This window comes from Hylobates moloch, unplaced genomic scaffold (genome assembly GCF_009828535.3).
Source record: "Hylobates moloch isolate HMO894 unplaced genomic scaffold, HMol_V3 SCAFFOLD_16, whole genome shotgun sequence".
Lineage (NCBI taxonomy): Eukaryota > Metazoa > Chordata > Mammalia > Primates > Hylobatidae > Hylobates > Hylobates moloch.
Window position 1 is genome coordinate 47,438,186 of NW_026652291.1, and position 17,323 is coordinate 47,455,508.

The following is a 17,323-nucleotide window of genomic DNA, read 5'->3' on the forward strand; positions in this document are numbered from 1 at the left end:
GAAACCAGCAGCATAGAAGGAACATGTTGTAAATAGTGTTTTTTTTTGTTTGTTTGTTTTGAGACGGAGTCTCGCTCTGTCATCCAGGCTGGACAGTGGCACGATCTCGGCTCACTGCAAGCTCCACCTCTCGGGTTCATGCCATTCTCCTGCCTCAACCTCCCGAGTAGCTGGGACTACAGGCGTCCGCCACCACGCCCGGCTAATTTTTTGTATTTTTAGTAGAGACGGGGTTTCACTAAATCTCGATCTCCTGACCTCGTGATTTGCCCGCCTTGGCCTACCAAAGTGCTGGGATTACGGGTGTGAGCCACTGCACCCGGCCAATAGTGTTTTAAATACGTTTCTGTTCTGAAAGTGTTAAGCTTCCCAGACACGTTTGCTGTCCTTTTTAAACTCTGCATTACTGTTCTCCAAGTTTTGATTTTGGAGTCATACACTCAAAACTGTATGTACCCGTATACATACAGTTGTAAGTATACACACTTGTAAGTTTCTCTGTCCTTATTGTTTTATGCTTGAATAATTCTGCTTTTATACACACTAGGAAATAAAGCTTTGAAATGGGTTTCTTGTCTGTTGGCATGGTATTTCAGATTTGAATTTTGGATTTTCTCAACTGTTCTATGTGGGCTTACATTTGTATTTAACTATATTAATTAAGTAGTATCCTTTGTATGAAGCATGGGAGAGCTTCACAATTAGGGGACTGTGTACTACATGCCTGTGTACTACATGCCATCCCTGGATTTTACTGCCGAGATTATGACTTTAATTATAAACGTACACTCTTTATTACTCTTGGGATTAGAAGCTATTCCACTGTACTCAGTCCTGTGTCAATCTCAGGAGCTTAAGCTCTCATACTTTAAAATCCCAACAGAGGTTCAAAAATAGCATCTCTAAGCTGGCATTGCAACATTGGATTGACTCTGTTTTTTTTTTTTTTTTTTTTTTTGTATTTTTAAAACTTTTTTTTTAAGTTTCATGATGTCTTTGATCAACTATAAATTATGAATTAACAGATAAGTGGGCTGTTAAAATAGCTGCAGGTTCATTTTATTCTGAAATAATTGGCGTTGATGTTAATTTTCAAAACAAATGGAAATTAGTAGGCCATTTTATCCCCTGTAGAAGTAATCTCTTGGGGAAGGACCCTCAGTTAACTGAAATGCTTGAAAATAATGTTTCCTTTTTTTGCCATTTTTTTGGCCGGGTTAGGGGAAGGGAGGGTCAATTGAATGTTACGTGCTTGCTGAAAATCTTTAATTCCATGAACTTATTTCCTTACCTTATAGGCATGGCGTAAATAAAAAATAATCTTTTTTCTTGAAGATTTTTGTTTCTCATACTTCTGAACCTGACTGAAAATTGGGCTTCAGTGATGCTGACTCTCAGGCACATCCTGGAAATTTGTTCCATAATTCCTTTTTATCAGATTAGGATTTTATGATTTGCTCCTTATCTTAAAAGATAAATGCAGAAGAGAAGTTATGGTTATTTGAGAGTTCTAAATAGATGGCCTTTGTTTAATTCAAGTTTGGTATTACTAGAATAAAATTTTAACAAAAAAATTAATGTTTCTTTTCAAAAAAATTTTTTTTGAAACAGAGTCTTACCGTGTTACCTAGGCTGGAGTGCAGTGGTACGATCATGGCTCACTGCAGCTTCTGCCTCCTGGGCTCAAGCCATCCTCCGACCTCAGCCTCCTAAGTAGCTGAGACTACAGGCCTGGCTAATCTTTTGTTAGTTGTGTTTTTTGTTTTTGTTTTTTTTTTGTAGAGATGAGGTTTTACCATGTTGTCCAGGCTGGTCTCGAACTCTTGGACTCCAGTGATCCTCCTGCCTCAGCCTTCCAAAGTGCTGAGATTACAGGCGTGAGCCACTATGCCCGGTCAAAAATTTAATGTTTCTAGAAATACTTCAGAATAAAATTAAAAAATTGTTTAAAACTAATTTTGAAGATGTGCCAGAAATAGCAAATATAAGTATTTCTGCACAGAAGATAGTTTTAATAAGTTATGAAATAGGAAATTGATTCCATACAGTATTTATAGATACTTGATAAATATTTGTCAAATGAATGGTGACTTTTTTGTGGAAAGCACTTTCCACCCTAGAAATGATTTTTCATTTAATCTTTACTCAACCCTGTGAAGTACATTTTCTTTTCTTTTTTTTTTCTTCTTGAGACAGAGTCTCACTATGTCACCCAGGCTGGAGTGCAGTGACACAATTTCAGCTCACTGCAACCTCTGCCTCCTGGGTTTGAGAGATTCTCCTGCCTCAGCCTCCCAAGTAGCTGGAACTACAGACACATGCTACCACACTCGGCTAATTTTTATATTTTTAGTAAAGACGGGGTTTCACCATGTTGGCAAGGCTGGTTTTGAACTCCTGACCTCAGGTAATCCGCCCACGTCAGCCTCCTAAAGTGCTGGGATTACAGGCGTGAGCCACTGCGCCCAGCCAAAGTATATTTTCTTAATTTTACATACAAGGAAACTAATGCTCAGGGAAGTAAGTGGCTTGTCCATTGTCAGTAAACAGTAAAAGTGTGATTCTAATTCAGAACCAGATTCCAGGCCAAAGTCCTCACTGTGTCTCACAAGACCCACGATGATCTTCTGCAGCCACTTGTCCTTTCTTCTTCTGTCCCTTTCTTCCCCACTTTCCACTCCAGCTCCAGCCACATTCACTTCTTTGCTGATCATCAGATTCACTAGCATGCGCCTTCTTCCTGCCAGAGTACCTTGCATTTGCCATTTCCCTCCTTGGGACACTCTTCCCCAGACAGCCTCGGCTGACTACCCCACTTCCTTCAAGTATTTGCTCAAATGTCATCTTCCAGGTGAACACTGTTTAACATTGTACCCTTCAACCCCAGCATGCCTAGTCCCCCTTGCCCTGCATACTATTATTCCCCATAGCATACACTATATAACATGTTTATTATTTTTAGTTTCTATTATTTGTCTCTTCCTGCTAGAATGTAAAGCTTAGGACTTTTGTCTCCTCTTCATTATGTTATCACAGTAGTCCCTGGCTGTTGGTGGGTGTTCAATGAATATTTGGCAAATCAGTGAATGACAGAGTGAGTGAATGAATAGAGGAGCCCATTCCCTTTGCACTAGACCTTCTCATTTTTCATTTATAAATGATAAATAACAAAATTTTCAGGTTATTTTGCTATAGAGGGCATTTTCAAATTATGCTACTTAATGTTGTATACTCGTCATCATTTTGAATTTTTTCCCTGTTTTTCTCTTATCCTTGAATATAAACCATTCTGTTTATTTTAAAAAGTCAATTTGGCCGGGCGCGGTGGCTCGCGCCTGTAATCCCAGCACTTTGGGAGGCCGAGGCAGGCAGATCACGAGGTCAGGAGATTGAGACCATCCTGGCTAACACGGTGAAACCCCGTCTCTACTAAAAATACAAAAAAGTAGCCTCCCAGCTATTCCGGAGGCTGAGGCAGGAGGATGGCATGAACCCGGGAGGCGGAGCTTGCAGTGAGCCGAGATTGTGCCACTGCACTGCAGCCTGGGTGACAGAGCGAGACTCATCTCAAAAAAAAAAAAAAAAGTCAATTCGAGTTTTAAATAAGTTGTTAAAAAAATAAGGCATTACCTTACTGGATATTAATAGGGGAACATAGTTCAGGGAACTGAGGAACTGTGCATTTTTTTTTAATTAGGTTCTTTCAGATAAGCTGGCTCTTTTCACTCCTTATATTCATACATATTGGGTCATTAAAAACTATCTTGCCTGTAATCCCAGCACTTTGGGAGGCCGAAGCGGGTGATCATGAGGCCAAGAGTTCGATACCATCCTGGCGAACGTGGTAAAACCCCGTCTCTGCTAAAAGATACAAAAAATTAGCTGGGCGTGGTGGTGTGTGCCTGTAATCTCAGCTACTGGGGAGGCTGAGGCAGGAGAATCACTTGAACCCAGGAGGCGGAGGTTGCAGTGAGCAGAGATTGTGCCATTGCCTCCAGCCTGGGTGACAGGGCGAGACTGTGCCTAAAGACAAAAACAAAAACGAGAAAACCATCTTAGTTTTTTTTTTTTTTTTTTTTTTTTTTTGAGATGGAATTTTGCTCTTGTTGCCCAGGCTGGAGTGCAATGGCGCCATCTCGGCTCACCGCAACCTCTGCCTCCCAGGTTCAAGCGATTCTCCTGCCTCAGCCTCCCTAGTAGCTGGGATTACAGGCATGTGCCACCACACCTGGCTAATTTTGTATTTTTAGTAGAGATGGGGTTTCTCTATGTTGGTCAGGCTGGTCTCGAACTCCCGATCTCAGGTGATCCGCCCACCTCGGCCTCCCAAAGTGCTGGGATTACAGGCATGAGCCACTGCGCCCGGCCATAAAACCATCCTACTTTTAAAATTTGCATTTTGTGACTTGATATTATTAATATACTAGGAAATAATTTATTTTATTAAATACATTATATCAAGCCTTTTACTCTATTCTTTAGTCTAATTTTATTTCTGGAGGAATAAAGTTATAATTTAAAAATGAAAACATGGGGAAATAAGATGCAATATGTAGAATTTACTTACTCAACTAACATTACGTACCTACTATATTCTAAAACTCCTGCTACGAACAGTTTATTAAAACGTGCAAGGCAGGTGTAGTGCTGGTTAAAAAAAAAGTCACAGTATAATGTAGCAAGTCCTTGAATGGAGGTATTTGCAGTTTCATGGGAATTTTGTGTTCAGAATTTTTTTTTTTTTTAATTGTACTTTAAGTTTTAGGGTACATGTGCACAATGTGCAGGTTTGTTACATATGTATCCATGTGCCATGTTGGTGTGCTGCACCCATTAACTCGTCATTTAGCATTAGGTGTATCTCCTAATGCTATCCCACCCCCCGCAGGTGTAGTGCTGGTTAAAAAAAAAGTCACAGTATAATGTAGCAAGTCCTTGAATGGAGGTATTTGCAGTTTCATGGGAATTTTGTGTTCAGAATTTTTTTTTTTTTTAATTGTACTTTAAGTTTTAGGGTACATGTGCACAATGTGCAGGTTTGTTACATATGTATCCATGTGCCATGTTGGTGTGCTGCACCCATTAACTCGTCATTTAGCATTAGGTGTATCTCGTAATGCTATCCCACCCCCCTCCCCTCACCCCACAACAATCCCTGGAGTGTGATGTTCCCCTTCCTGTGCCCATGTGTTCTCATTGTTCAATTCCCACCTATGAGTGAGAACATACGGTGTTTGGTTTTTTGACCTTACGATAGTTTACTGAGAATGATGATTTCCAGTTTCATCCACGTCCCTACAAAGGACATGAACTCATCATTTTTTATGGCTGCATAGTATTCCATGGTACATATGTGCCACATTTTCTTAATCCAGTCTATCGTTGTTGGACATCCGGGTTGGTTCCAAGTCTTTGCTGTTGTGAATAGTGCCGCAATAAACATACGTGTGCATGTGTCTTTATAGCAGCATGATTTATAGTCCTTTGGGTATATACCCAGTAATGGGATGGCTGGGTCAAATGGTATTTCTAGTTCTAGATCCTTGAGGAATCGCCACACTGACTTCCACAATGGCTGAACTAGTTTACAGTCCCACCAACAGTGTAAAAGTGTTCCTATTTCTCCACATCCTCTCCAGCACCTGTTGTTTCCTGATTTTTTAATGATGGTCATTCTAACTGGTGTGAGATGGTTTCTCATTGTGGTTTTGATTTGCATTTCTCTGATGGCCAGTGATGATGAGCATTTTTTCATGTGTTTTTTGGCTGCATAAATGTCTTCTTTTGAGAAGTGTCTGTTCATGTCCTTTGCCCACTTTTTGATGGGGTTCTCCTTAAGCTGATAAGCAACTTCAGCAAAGTCTCAGGATACAAAATCAATGTACAAAAATTACAAGCGTTCTTATACACCAATAACAGACAAACAGAGAGCCAAATCATGAGTGAACTACCATTCACAATTGCTTCAAAGAGAATAAAATACCTAGGAATCCAACTTACAAGGGATGTGAAGGACCTCTTCAAGGAGAACTACAAACCGCTGCTCAATGAAATAAAAGAGGATGCAAACAAATGGAAGAACATTCCATGCTCATGGGTTGGAAGAATCAATATCATGAAAATGGCCATACTGCCCAAGGGAATTTAGAGATTAAATGCCATCCCTATCAAGCTACCAATGACTTTCTTCACAGAATTGGAAAAAACTACTTTAAAGTTCACATGGAACCAAAAAAGAGCCCGCATCGCCAAGTCAATCCTAAGCCAAAAGAACAAAGCTGGAGGCATCACGCTACCTGACTTCAAACTATACTACAAGGCTACAGTAACCAAAACAGCATGGTACTGGTACCAAAACAGAGATTCAGATCAATGGAACAGAACAGAGCCCTCAGAAATAACGCCACATATCTACAACTATCTAATCTTTGACAAACCTGACAAAAACAAGCAATGGGGAAAGGATTCCCTATTTAATAAATGGTGCTGGGAAAACTGGCTAGCTGTATGTAGAAAGCTGAAACTGGATCCCTTCCTTACACCTTATACAAAAATTAATTCAAGATGGATTAAAGACTTAACATGTTAGACCGAAAACCATAAAAACCCTAGAAGAAAACCTAGGCATTACCATTCAGGATACAGACATGGACAAGGACTTCATGTCTAAAACACCGAAAGCAATGGCAACAAAAGCCAAAATTGACGAATGCGATCTAATGAAACTAAAGAGCTTCTGCACAGCAAAAGAAACTACCATCAGAGTGAACAGGCAACCTACAAAATGGGAGAAAATTTTCGCAACCTACTCATCTGACAAAGGGCTAATATCCAGAATCTACAATGAACTCAAACAAATTTACAAGAATTTTTAAGGACTCACATGGCTGCTCTTCCTTTACAATTGCAGAACATATGATTTATCTTCTCAGCTTTTATGATGATCTACAGTTGGAGGCTGGGTGTGGTGGCTCACACCTGTAATCCTAGCACTTTGGGAGGCCGAGGTGGGCGGATCATGAGGTCAGGAGATCGAGACCATCCTGGCTAACATGGTGAAACTCCATCTCTACTAAAAATACAAAAAATTAGCTGGGCGAGGTGGCAGGTGCCTGTAGTCCCAGGTACTCAGGAGGGTGAGGCAGGAGAATGGCATAAACCCAGGAGGCGGAGCTTCCAGTGAGCCGAGATTGCACCACTGCACTCCAGCCTGGGCAACAGAGCGAGACTCCATCTAAAAAAAAAAAATACAGTTGAAATCGGTCCTGTCATTACAGCTAGAATTCTGTTGTCCGTGCTTCTAGAAAAGTGTTGGAACAAAGGAATAATGTGGCTCAGAGATCGCCAAATACAGGCCCTTGGAAAAGTTGTTGGCAGTACTGGGAAAAGTGAAAAATAAGAAGAGAAAGGAAGGTCAAGAGAGAGAATATACAACTCTGTGTGTGTGTGTGTGTGTGTGTGTGTGTGTGTGTGTGTGTGTCTGTATGTATGAGGGGTAATTGCCAACCCTCCATTTTATTTTTGTTTATATCTTTTTGAGACAAGGTCTCACACTATTATCTAGGGTGGAGTACAGTAGCATGCTTATAGCTCACTGCAGCCTGGGCTCAAGTGATCCTCCCACCTCAGCCTCCCAAGTATCTGGGACCACAGGCACACACCACCAAGCTCAGCAATTTTTTTTTTTTTTAAATTTTGTAGAGACGGGATCTCGCGGTGTTGCCTAGGCTAGTCTCTCAAACACCTGGCTTTTAAACGATCCTGCCACCTTGGCCTCCCAAAGTGCTGGGATTTTGGGTGGGAGCCAACGTGCCCAGCACCAACCCTCCTTTTTAAAGGAAGTATTGTCTGTTATTCTATGATTGTTCTTTCTCTTCTTTTGTTATTATAAATGTGCTTTATTTTTATGAAATTATAGTGAAAATAAATGGTGGCTATGTTTTTAATGTCTTTACCTGAAGAAAAATTGACAAACTGCTTTTTTTTTTTTTTTTTGTAATTTTACTGGCACATAACATCCTCAAAAGAGGGAACCACTGACATGCATACTGTAGAATACTGTATATAATTCTTGCAGCTCTTTTTTAGTATAGCCTGTCAAGCTCCAGGAATTTCTCATATTCAAAAGGCCTTGGTTCTTTTCTTCCTGGCATCACTGCCCTGGAAATAAGCCCTTAGGAAATGAATTAATAATAAAGACATTGACTTTGTCAGAACCTTTGGTGGCATCTGTCCTGTGGTGAGTTTGGTGGCAGGAAAATAATTAAACCTCTAATTAGGAGTTGATCAATTTTAAAATATTTTTTCATGTGTTGACAAGTTTCAGTAACCACCTTGGCATTGGAAGATAAAGCATGAGGGATAACATGCAGTTTGGAAACACTGTGTCATTTATCACTGTGTGCATTTATCACTGTGTGTCATTTATCAGTGTGCATGTATGTATGTGTGCATGTGAGTGTATTTTCTATTTCTTCTGATTAGATCATAGTGTCAAAATAACATGAAAGCCCTGAATCATGTAATTTTGCTGCTTGAAGCCATACTAGTCTGTAGTGGTGGTGACCTTTGGTTTTTATTTGTAAATTGGAGAGCATATTGTTAGCTTTCGGGAAAGGGAAACTGGAGAGCTTCATGACACAATAATAATAAATACATGTTGGTTGTCTCATTTGGGAAGAATAATTAATATGTTATTATTATCTAAAACTTAAACCTACCTGCCTATACTTGTTCACTAGCTTAAGGCTGATTTTATACTGTTTTAAGTTTTAAAACGTGAATATTTGTATTTAATAGAAAAGTCAACCAATTTTTCTTTTAGATTGCAACTTCTCTTAAGCAAATAACTAACCATAACAATGGAAGTATATCTACAACTCTAATGGGGGTTAGTTGCTGTTATTTAGCATGATCATCACCATTATCATCATCGTTATTGGTATGCCCCTTCCCTCCCCCGCAGTAAGACTGTTGGGGCAGTAAGACTACTGGGGTTCGGATACTACCTGCAGCCCTTCCTAGTGTGTCATGTTGAACAAATGACTTAGCCTTTCTGGGTGTCAGTTTCCTCATTTGAAAAACTGGGATATTAATAGTGGCTACACCTAAGATATTCTGAGGATTAAAAGGGATAATGTGTTTCAGGAGCTTAGTAAGGGGTGCTTTATAGTTGTAAGTGTTCATGATTATTATTGTCTCTGTTCTTTTTACCTGGAAATTTCAGTCAATACCCACACCTTCATCTCATCCTTTTGACAGTATTCTGTCTGTGTTAGTCATTTTATGACACATGTTTTGAACCTTTAAAAAATGTGTATGCTAATAATCAGCAAAGTGTTTCTCAAGCTCCCTAACAGATTGGCAAGATTTCTAAAAGCAGCCAACTCCACATTCACCTATTATAGCCAAGGCCAAGAAAAAACGCTTTCACTGTTGTAAATGTTTCCAGGGACCTTCCTTAGCTTGGAAACTAAAAGTTTTCACTGCTAGCTTTAAATAATGGAGAGAAAGAATTTCAAAGGAGGAGGGGATGAAAGAAGGATTTTAGAGTGCTTACTTTAAAAACAGTGGTTTTTAACCGTAGCGACATATTGAAATCACTGGAGTCACTTTTATAAAATACAAATGCTTAGCAGTGAAATATCACATCACCACCGCCACCACCATCACCACCATCACCACCATCATCAACAACAAACATCTTTGAACTCACTTCTTTGAATACAATAATAAAGTAATTGGAATGGTCAAGTATTTAATGCTTATTTTAGTTAACAGATCGGTTCTGGGTTAGTTTCTTATTTGCTTATGTGCATTGAAATATCCTGTGTAATCAACATGTTGTATTTGGCTCCAGTTCATAAGACTATTATTTGATTTATTATAAAGGCTTATAGTTGTCTCCTCGTTTTGAGGAAATATTGTTGGTTATATCTGTGATTTACTGGTGTCAAAAGCAATTCCTATAATGGAAGCTTAGTTCTACTAATAAAATAGGATTATTTCTAGGTTTCTTGAAATATGTGCTACGTAAAGGTAGAGGTAAAATTGATGGCAATGATTTGGACAGATTACATGGGCAGGCAATTAGGCATTTTACCACATATGCTAGTGTACCTAGCTTCAGTCTATCATGGCTCAATCTGCTTAACAATGTTTTATTTATGTTAATGTTTTAGTATTAAACATCTCCTTAGAACTATGAGACACTATTAGTTTTCTGTAAATATAGACTCATATGTCTTATGCAAGTAAAATTCTCAGTGATTTTGTTGAAGTTTAGGGAGAGTTACCTGTGAAGGACAGAGTATACATGGATGAGGATTTGTACACCTTAAGAGAAAGTTCTATGGGATCAGAGGCCATACTTACTATTCTCGTTGTGTGCTGGTCCTGTTATTTTTTGTGAAAATTGGAGAAATAGAAGTAAAAGGGCTAAGTGAGTAATACCTTAGGACATTTTCAGGTAAAAAGTATTGTTAATTTAGAAGAATTTTATTTTAGATCTTTTGAATGGAAATATAAATATAATTTATAGATATTCATTGAATGATATTATAAATATTGTTCATTAGGAGCTCAAGCAGTGTCATAGTTTAGCTTCCAATGCAAACATATGAACATTTTATAGAAATACTTATTCACTCTATTTCCACATACATTTCAATAGTTTATGTGTAAATAATTTACCAGTCCACATTTTCTTTATTAACTTATTTTTTAAAAGCAATTTACCTTATTTTTATGATATGATGGGTAATAAATATAATGATGTGGGCCTCCTTTATTTACTTGGCTGGCATATTTGCAAATGTGAATTTAACGTTCTGATTTTTAACAACTTTTGTTGATTGGAGCCCAGAGTACCAAACTCAAGAGACTGGGTACATATTTTATTTCTTCTATCCTTGTTACTTTTTGCTTTGCAAAGTGCTGAATGAGCCAGGCCTGAAGAAAATGTGAGGTGATATTGGATCCATGATTCTGTGCCCCAAACATTAGATAGGGTGGAATGATGGAAGCGGACTAGTAGGGAAGAATGAGCTGCTTCTGTAAATTGTAAACAACCCTCCCTTTAAATCATGATTAGGGTGAGAGGAGTGCCCCCCAGCAAGAGCTAAACTGTATATAGATCCTGTTGACTTCTTTAGATACAAAGAGAATCTTTGTCTTAATCTGAGATTGCATCCTCACTCTGTGTTGAATTTTATGTCCATTTTCCCATTACATGTCATACTCGTAAATTAAAAAAATATTCAGATGTAATGAACACGTTGGAGGTAGGCGTAGTCATTTTCCCCTGCTTATTGATGAAAATTGATAGGAGGATACTGGAAGACGGTGATATAAAGACATAAGGAGGAGAATGACTACTGCTAAAAAGTAAAGAGAAGTACAGTACAGTGAGAAATACAGTTTAGCTGGTCATTGCATTCTTTTCTTGGTGGAGAAACATATTCTGGAAACCAGCTTAATTTTAAGAATTCTTCTAGAGCAGTGGAATCTGACCTTATGGGATCTTACCAAGCTGTGATAATGGGATCAATTATTCTCTCTTTTGAACACATACTAACCTTGGATGGAGGAGTCATTGTGCCAGTGACCTTCACGGTATTACATAACCACTTATTGATTGCTCATTATTTATGGCTGTGCTTCTGTGGGATCCCTTTCCTGGGAGCAGGGATGGCCTCTGCTGGCCAGAGGTTTTCACTGGAAGATAGATGACAGAAGCATCCACTGCCTGGTGGGCTTTGGGATTCTAAGATGACCTTTAATTTTCCTAATTCACATTTATTTCTTAATGACTGTAATTTGTTTTTTTCTTCAGTCTTGACTTCTGAAGGTTTTAGATTTCCAGGTGACTTGGATTTTGGAGGTGGGTAGCTTTGAGTTGTTAAAATCTAGTGTTACTGTGTTGTGGTCAGAATTCATTGCCTTTATGATATCTTTTTGTTTTTTATGAGATTCTCTTTATGGCTTCGTAAGCCATCCTTTTAATAAATGTTTCTTTAAAAAGAATATTTGGATCTACTTCGGGGACTGCTTACATAGACACTAAACTTTTCTTATATAGTGGAAACCTTCTGGACTACTCAGAGATTGTTCCTACTCTGATCTCTGGCCTGTCCTGCCTTCTCACATTCTACCTTTTCACATCCCCCTGGGACTAGGTAGATGAGAGAGGAGGTTGGGAGCAGTATTAGCTATATGGGACAGTCTGAGGCCCAGACATTATAGGAAGAACCTCTTGTTTGGACTGGTCATCCTTCAACATGTATAAAACTTTCCTAAATTGTTACCATAAAGGGATTGTCTCTTTAAGAACGCCTTTTGGTTCATCTTGACTGTGCAAGTTTTTTAATTTAATGAAGGTAGGTCATTTTAGAAAGAATTTAGTCTATGATAAAGGACAAATCACAGCTTTTGCTCTGTGTTAATCCTTGGGGCATGGGCTAGAGGGGAGATAGAGAAGGGGTTTAGTATGATACTTTATGAATGGGGAGTCATTTGTTCATTTTGCCTACTTTCTTCCACCTCTTCTGTCTTTGCACACACCCTGTGTTCTGGAATAGGGTATCACTCTGGTCTTTCACTGTGTTTCAGTGTTGCATTGCACAGTGGTAAAGGGTCCCGGCTTTGGAGCCAATCCACTTGGGTTTGAATCCTGTCTCCACTGCTTATTAACTGTGTGACTATGGACAAGTCACTGAATCTGTGTTTTGGTTTACTCATTTGTTAAATTAGAAATAGTACCTACTGCAGAAGGCCATTGAAGGGATTAAAGGAGATATAATATGTATAAGTGCTTAGATAAAGTGCCCAATAAATGTACCCAATATATTCAACAAATGTAAGTTATTATCCTTATTCCACTGGACAGGCGGATAGCCTGTTTCACATTTGTCTATGACATTATATCAATTTGCACAGATAAAGGATAAATTTCTACTGCCTAACATTAAAAAATGTTAACTGCCTGAATTTTTTGAACTGCTAAGTATATGAATCTCTTGAGTACTATTCCAGTGACCACAAATGTTAATTGTTGTTGTCACTGCTTAAATGATGATGTACTTTAGGAGGAAAGTCTACAGTTCATCGATGCTTTTATAATTTATATGTGCTATGTTAAGGAGTTCACCATGTAGATAGTCTGATTTTTAGACTTTATTAAAGTCACTATATCAAAAATTGAATTAAAATTTCCCTAAAGATTTTGACCTGTAATGAATGTTACATTAATAAGCTTTTTCTTGGCCAGGGCGGTGGCTCCTGCCTGTAATCCCAACACTTTGGGAGGCCGAAGTGGGCAGATCACCGGAGGTCAGGAGTTCAAGACCAGCCTGGCCAACATGGCAAAACCCTGTCTTTACTAAAAATACCAAAATTAGCTGGGTGTGGTGGCGGGTGCCTGTAAGCCCAGCTACTCAGGAGGCTGAGGCAGGAGAATTGCTTGAACGAGACTTCATCTCAAATTTAAAAAAAAAAAGCTTTTTTTTGCCCCCTTTGCAGCGTCAGTATTCCCATTCGGCTGCCAGGTCTGGGGTCTGATTTCGATCTCAAAAGATTTTAGTAATTAACTGTGATGGTCCTGTGCATGAATTAGTCATTGGTTAAGGATATAGTCATGCTCATAAGCAGCCTTATTTAGTTTTTATTTATTTATTTTAAATGCCCAAAGCAGGTAGCACGTAGAGAGTTTGGTCTGACTGAATTTAGTTCTTATAGTCTAAGGCTAAATATTTTAAAACAGATTAAATCTAGGGGGGCATAGGATAAGACCTATATCATGACTACAAGATACATTGTGCTTTTGGGGACCTAGGAGTGATGGGGGAAGGGAAACTCACTGGTTAATAATTTCTAAATTCACTACTTGTTTTTCCTGAGAGTAGCAGTGATGCTTATATGTTCAAAAATATGGACTGCTGCTTGTTCTCTAATGTCTGGTAGAGAAAGCCTATGTATTTAGGTGTCCTATCCACTCTCATCTAGGTTTATTTAACTGGCAGTGTTTTGCGAGAATTGCCTGTGAGGTTCTGGGTAGCTATGCTGGCATTTGGGTTGTGGGGTGTAAGGTGGGGTAGAATGTTGTAGAGAGGAGCCTGGTGGGTCCTGTGAAAATGAGGCTGGCCCTCACTTCCTGCTGCTGGTGGCTGTAAGGGGGGTGCTATATGCTGTTGCCCTCCTCCCCAGGGAGCAGGCAGCCCAAGCCAGGAGGCCATTGTAAAGCATTTACCAGAAAGAAGGCTGGCAACTGAGGATGACTGCAAGTGGCTACACACTGTTAAGGTCCTTCTTGCTTAGTACAAAAGGAACATGGGAGTGTGGTTAGAGACCTGGGCACTTTTCCCAGCTCTGTAACCCATTCATTGTGGGACTCAATGATTGTCTCTATTTTGTGTGTGTGTGAAAAATGGAGAATAATAATGCCACCTGCTTCTTTCTAAGGATGTTCTGAGGATTAATGAGCTAATCACCTTGGATTAAGGCAGCAGAGCCTACCCTGGTTATAATTTTCATTGCTTCTCCAGGGAAGCTCCAGTTTGGGAGAATGAAATATTGGAAAGAAGATAGGAGGGGATAGGCTGTCTGCAGCTTAGTCGGTATATTTGAAGTCCAACTGTAGATCAGGCTCCTTTCTAGCTGGGGAATTTCAACTAACCTAAAATTTCTACATATTTTTTAGAAACAACACCAAGCCAAATGTCTGACCTGCTGTTTGTGGGAAAAGAGCAGATGTCCATTCTGGGAACATATTAATATAAGATGTTAGTGGTTTTCTCTCACAGTACAAGAAGATGGGTAAAAAGAGAATGTAGATTTATGTGGCATTTACTCTTATTTTCCTATTACTGGTGTGCTCTTTTTGAGAGAGTTGGTTTTGTTTCATTTAGTAGATTTTTCAGGTTTCTTTCACAAAGAAACTTCATACAGATCAAGCCAAAACAAAACAAAAAAATATAAACACACAACAATAGCTTTAAATACCAAGGATGTCAGCATGAAATTAAAATGAATCAACTGACATTTCTGCTTTGAAATTTTTTAGTAAAACTAATTTAAACCAACAGCGAAAGCTTTCTTATGAGGGAAAGTTTGACCTTTTTCAGTGTTTTTAGATTTAAAGGTATTGACATTGGGGTGTTTTTGGTTAAAATTTGCTTCAACCTTCTAAAGTCTTTTGGGATTTTGGTCAATCCATGGTTGTGGAATAGCAAATACAATCAATTTTGTTGGTACAATGTAGTTTTCAAAGACAAGGTCTCTGAAGTGGTAGATACTGTATCCCTCCCACCCATGTGTAACTGTGAAAAAGAACACTGTTGTCATGTGAATTCTTATTTTTTTTTTTTAGCTTGCCTTTGAAGTAACTTTCACAGAGAATTCCTGTTACCTGGAAATTGATGACAGACTTACACCATTTCCTTTTTTTTTCTTAGACGTTCCATCCTCAGAGCAGCCTGAACTGTTCCTAAAGAAACTTCAGCAGTGCTGTGTCATTTTTGACTTCATGGACACGCTATCTGATCTTAAAATGAAAGAATACAAGCGCTCCACTCTTAATGAACTGGTGGACTACATTACAATAAGCAGAGGCTGTTTGACAGAGCAGACTTACCCTGAAGTAGTTAGAATGGTGAGTTTCTTTTTTTCTCCGCGGACACTTTTAAGCATCTTCCATAGTGACTCACAGGTGTATATATTGCAAGAGTGAGGTCATTGGAGGTCAACTCCACAAATGAGAGCCAACCTTTGGAGAGCTAAGCAAATGTAGTCGGCACAGTGCCAGAATTTGAAGAGCATGATTTCATGAGAACAAAATCCAGAACTTTAACTACGACAGTGCTGAAGCAATCAATGACTTCAAAATATGAAGCCAAGATTGCCAGGGTATTACTGGATTTCTGGCCGTGGCAAAAGAAAAGACACAGGAAAATAACAAAAGTCTTAGATCCATGTTTGAAAAATATTCAAGCCTGTTGGATGTCTTTTTTTTTTTTTAATCTTATTCATTGTGGTATATTAGAAACGGCTTAATGCTTAATAAAACTGTGATTTGTAGAATCTAGTTAAGGCCTCTCTTGGGCTTTATAACTAACGCTTCTCTTTATAATCTCCTTGAAGTCAGGGTTGATACCTTTTATGATTTTTAAAAAGTGTCTTAGATTTTGTGTGGTCATTAGGAGTTACGAGGAAAAACATTATTAACATAATGTGAGTAATTACATTCTTATTGTGTGAACAATTAGTTTTTCAAAAGCTGAGCCAACATGTGGTTTTCTGATAGATTTCTGTGGGACAGTTGCCTTCCTTGGCATCCCAGAAGATCTTGGAGCTGGAGAGTGCATGCTATTTGGGGATGCGCTTTGCAGGGTGGGGAGGCTGGTCTACTGACTGGTGAAATAGCCTCAGAGATCCCTAACGTCAGTGCATCGTTGAGGAGTCCATTGCAGGATCTGGCACACTCTCTGTGTACTGCTGAACATCTGCCTGGCTTTTGTATTTAGTTCTTATCATTTGTATTCAACCAATGAAGAAAAGAGACTTTTGTGATGGAGTAGATATGTTTAAAAATGATAGTTCAGATTTGCAAAGGGACTTGAATGATCTCAGCGTGAGACTGTGACTGATATATGAAGGTCATCTGAAAACGATGCCCAATATATTCCTCAGATCTATATCTGAATGTATATTGGATTTGTTGTTAATTTACAGGAATGTAGCACTAGAATGTTCTGTAGGTTAAAGATGACTTTGTGGCTCTTGAGCAGTGCTTCTCAACCAGGTGTGATTTTGCCTTACAGGGGACATTTGTCAGTGTCTAGAGACATTTTTGGTAGTCACAACTAGATGTGGGAGGAGAGTACTACCAGCATCTAGTGGGAGAGGCCAGAGATACTGCTAAACATTTTACAATGTACAGGTACAATAAAGAAATATCTGGCCCCAAATGTCACAAGTGCCACTGTTGAGAAACCTTGCTCTTGAGTTTGCATGCTATCTAAACCTCTTAATGTGATGCAGAGGATCTTCTCTAGTCTACCTGCCTTCTGCAGAGCACAGTCCCTGGTTTTAGCCTACCTGTATCATCAGCCAACAGAGGTATTGGTTATGACTTTCTTCTGTATCTTTCCATGGATAGTTCACGAATATATAAGTATATGCAAACGTATGTATAAATTTTTTTTTTGTAAGCACACAAATGGTGGCACACTATATATTTTCTGTACCTTGCTTTTTTCACTTAGCAATATATATTTCAGTACATATAAAGTTGCTATATTCTTTTTATAGCTGCATAATATTTATTGTG

General features: G+C 38.8%; 1 protein-coding gene across 1 annotated transcript in view; it reads left to right on the forward strand.

The window, feature by feature from the left end:
* LOC116484674 (serine/threonine-protein phosphatase 2A 56 kDa regulatory subunit epsilon isoform-like) overlaps window positions 1–15,724 on the forward strand; it is a 24,363-nt gene extending 8,639 nt beyond the window's left edge. The window contains exon 2 of the mRNA XM_058429388.1: window positions 15,365–15,724. Coding sequence (XP_058285371.1) covers window positions 15,365–15,724 — 360 coding nt within the window. The remainder of the gene's footprint in view (window positions 1–15,364) is intronic.
* The last annotated feature ends 1,599 nt before the right edge of the window (window positions 15,725–17,323 follow it).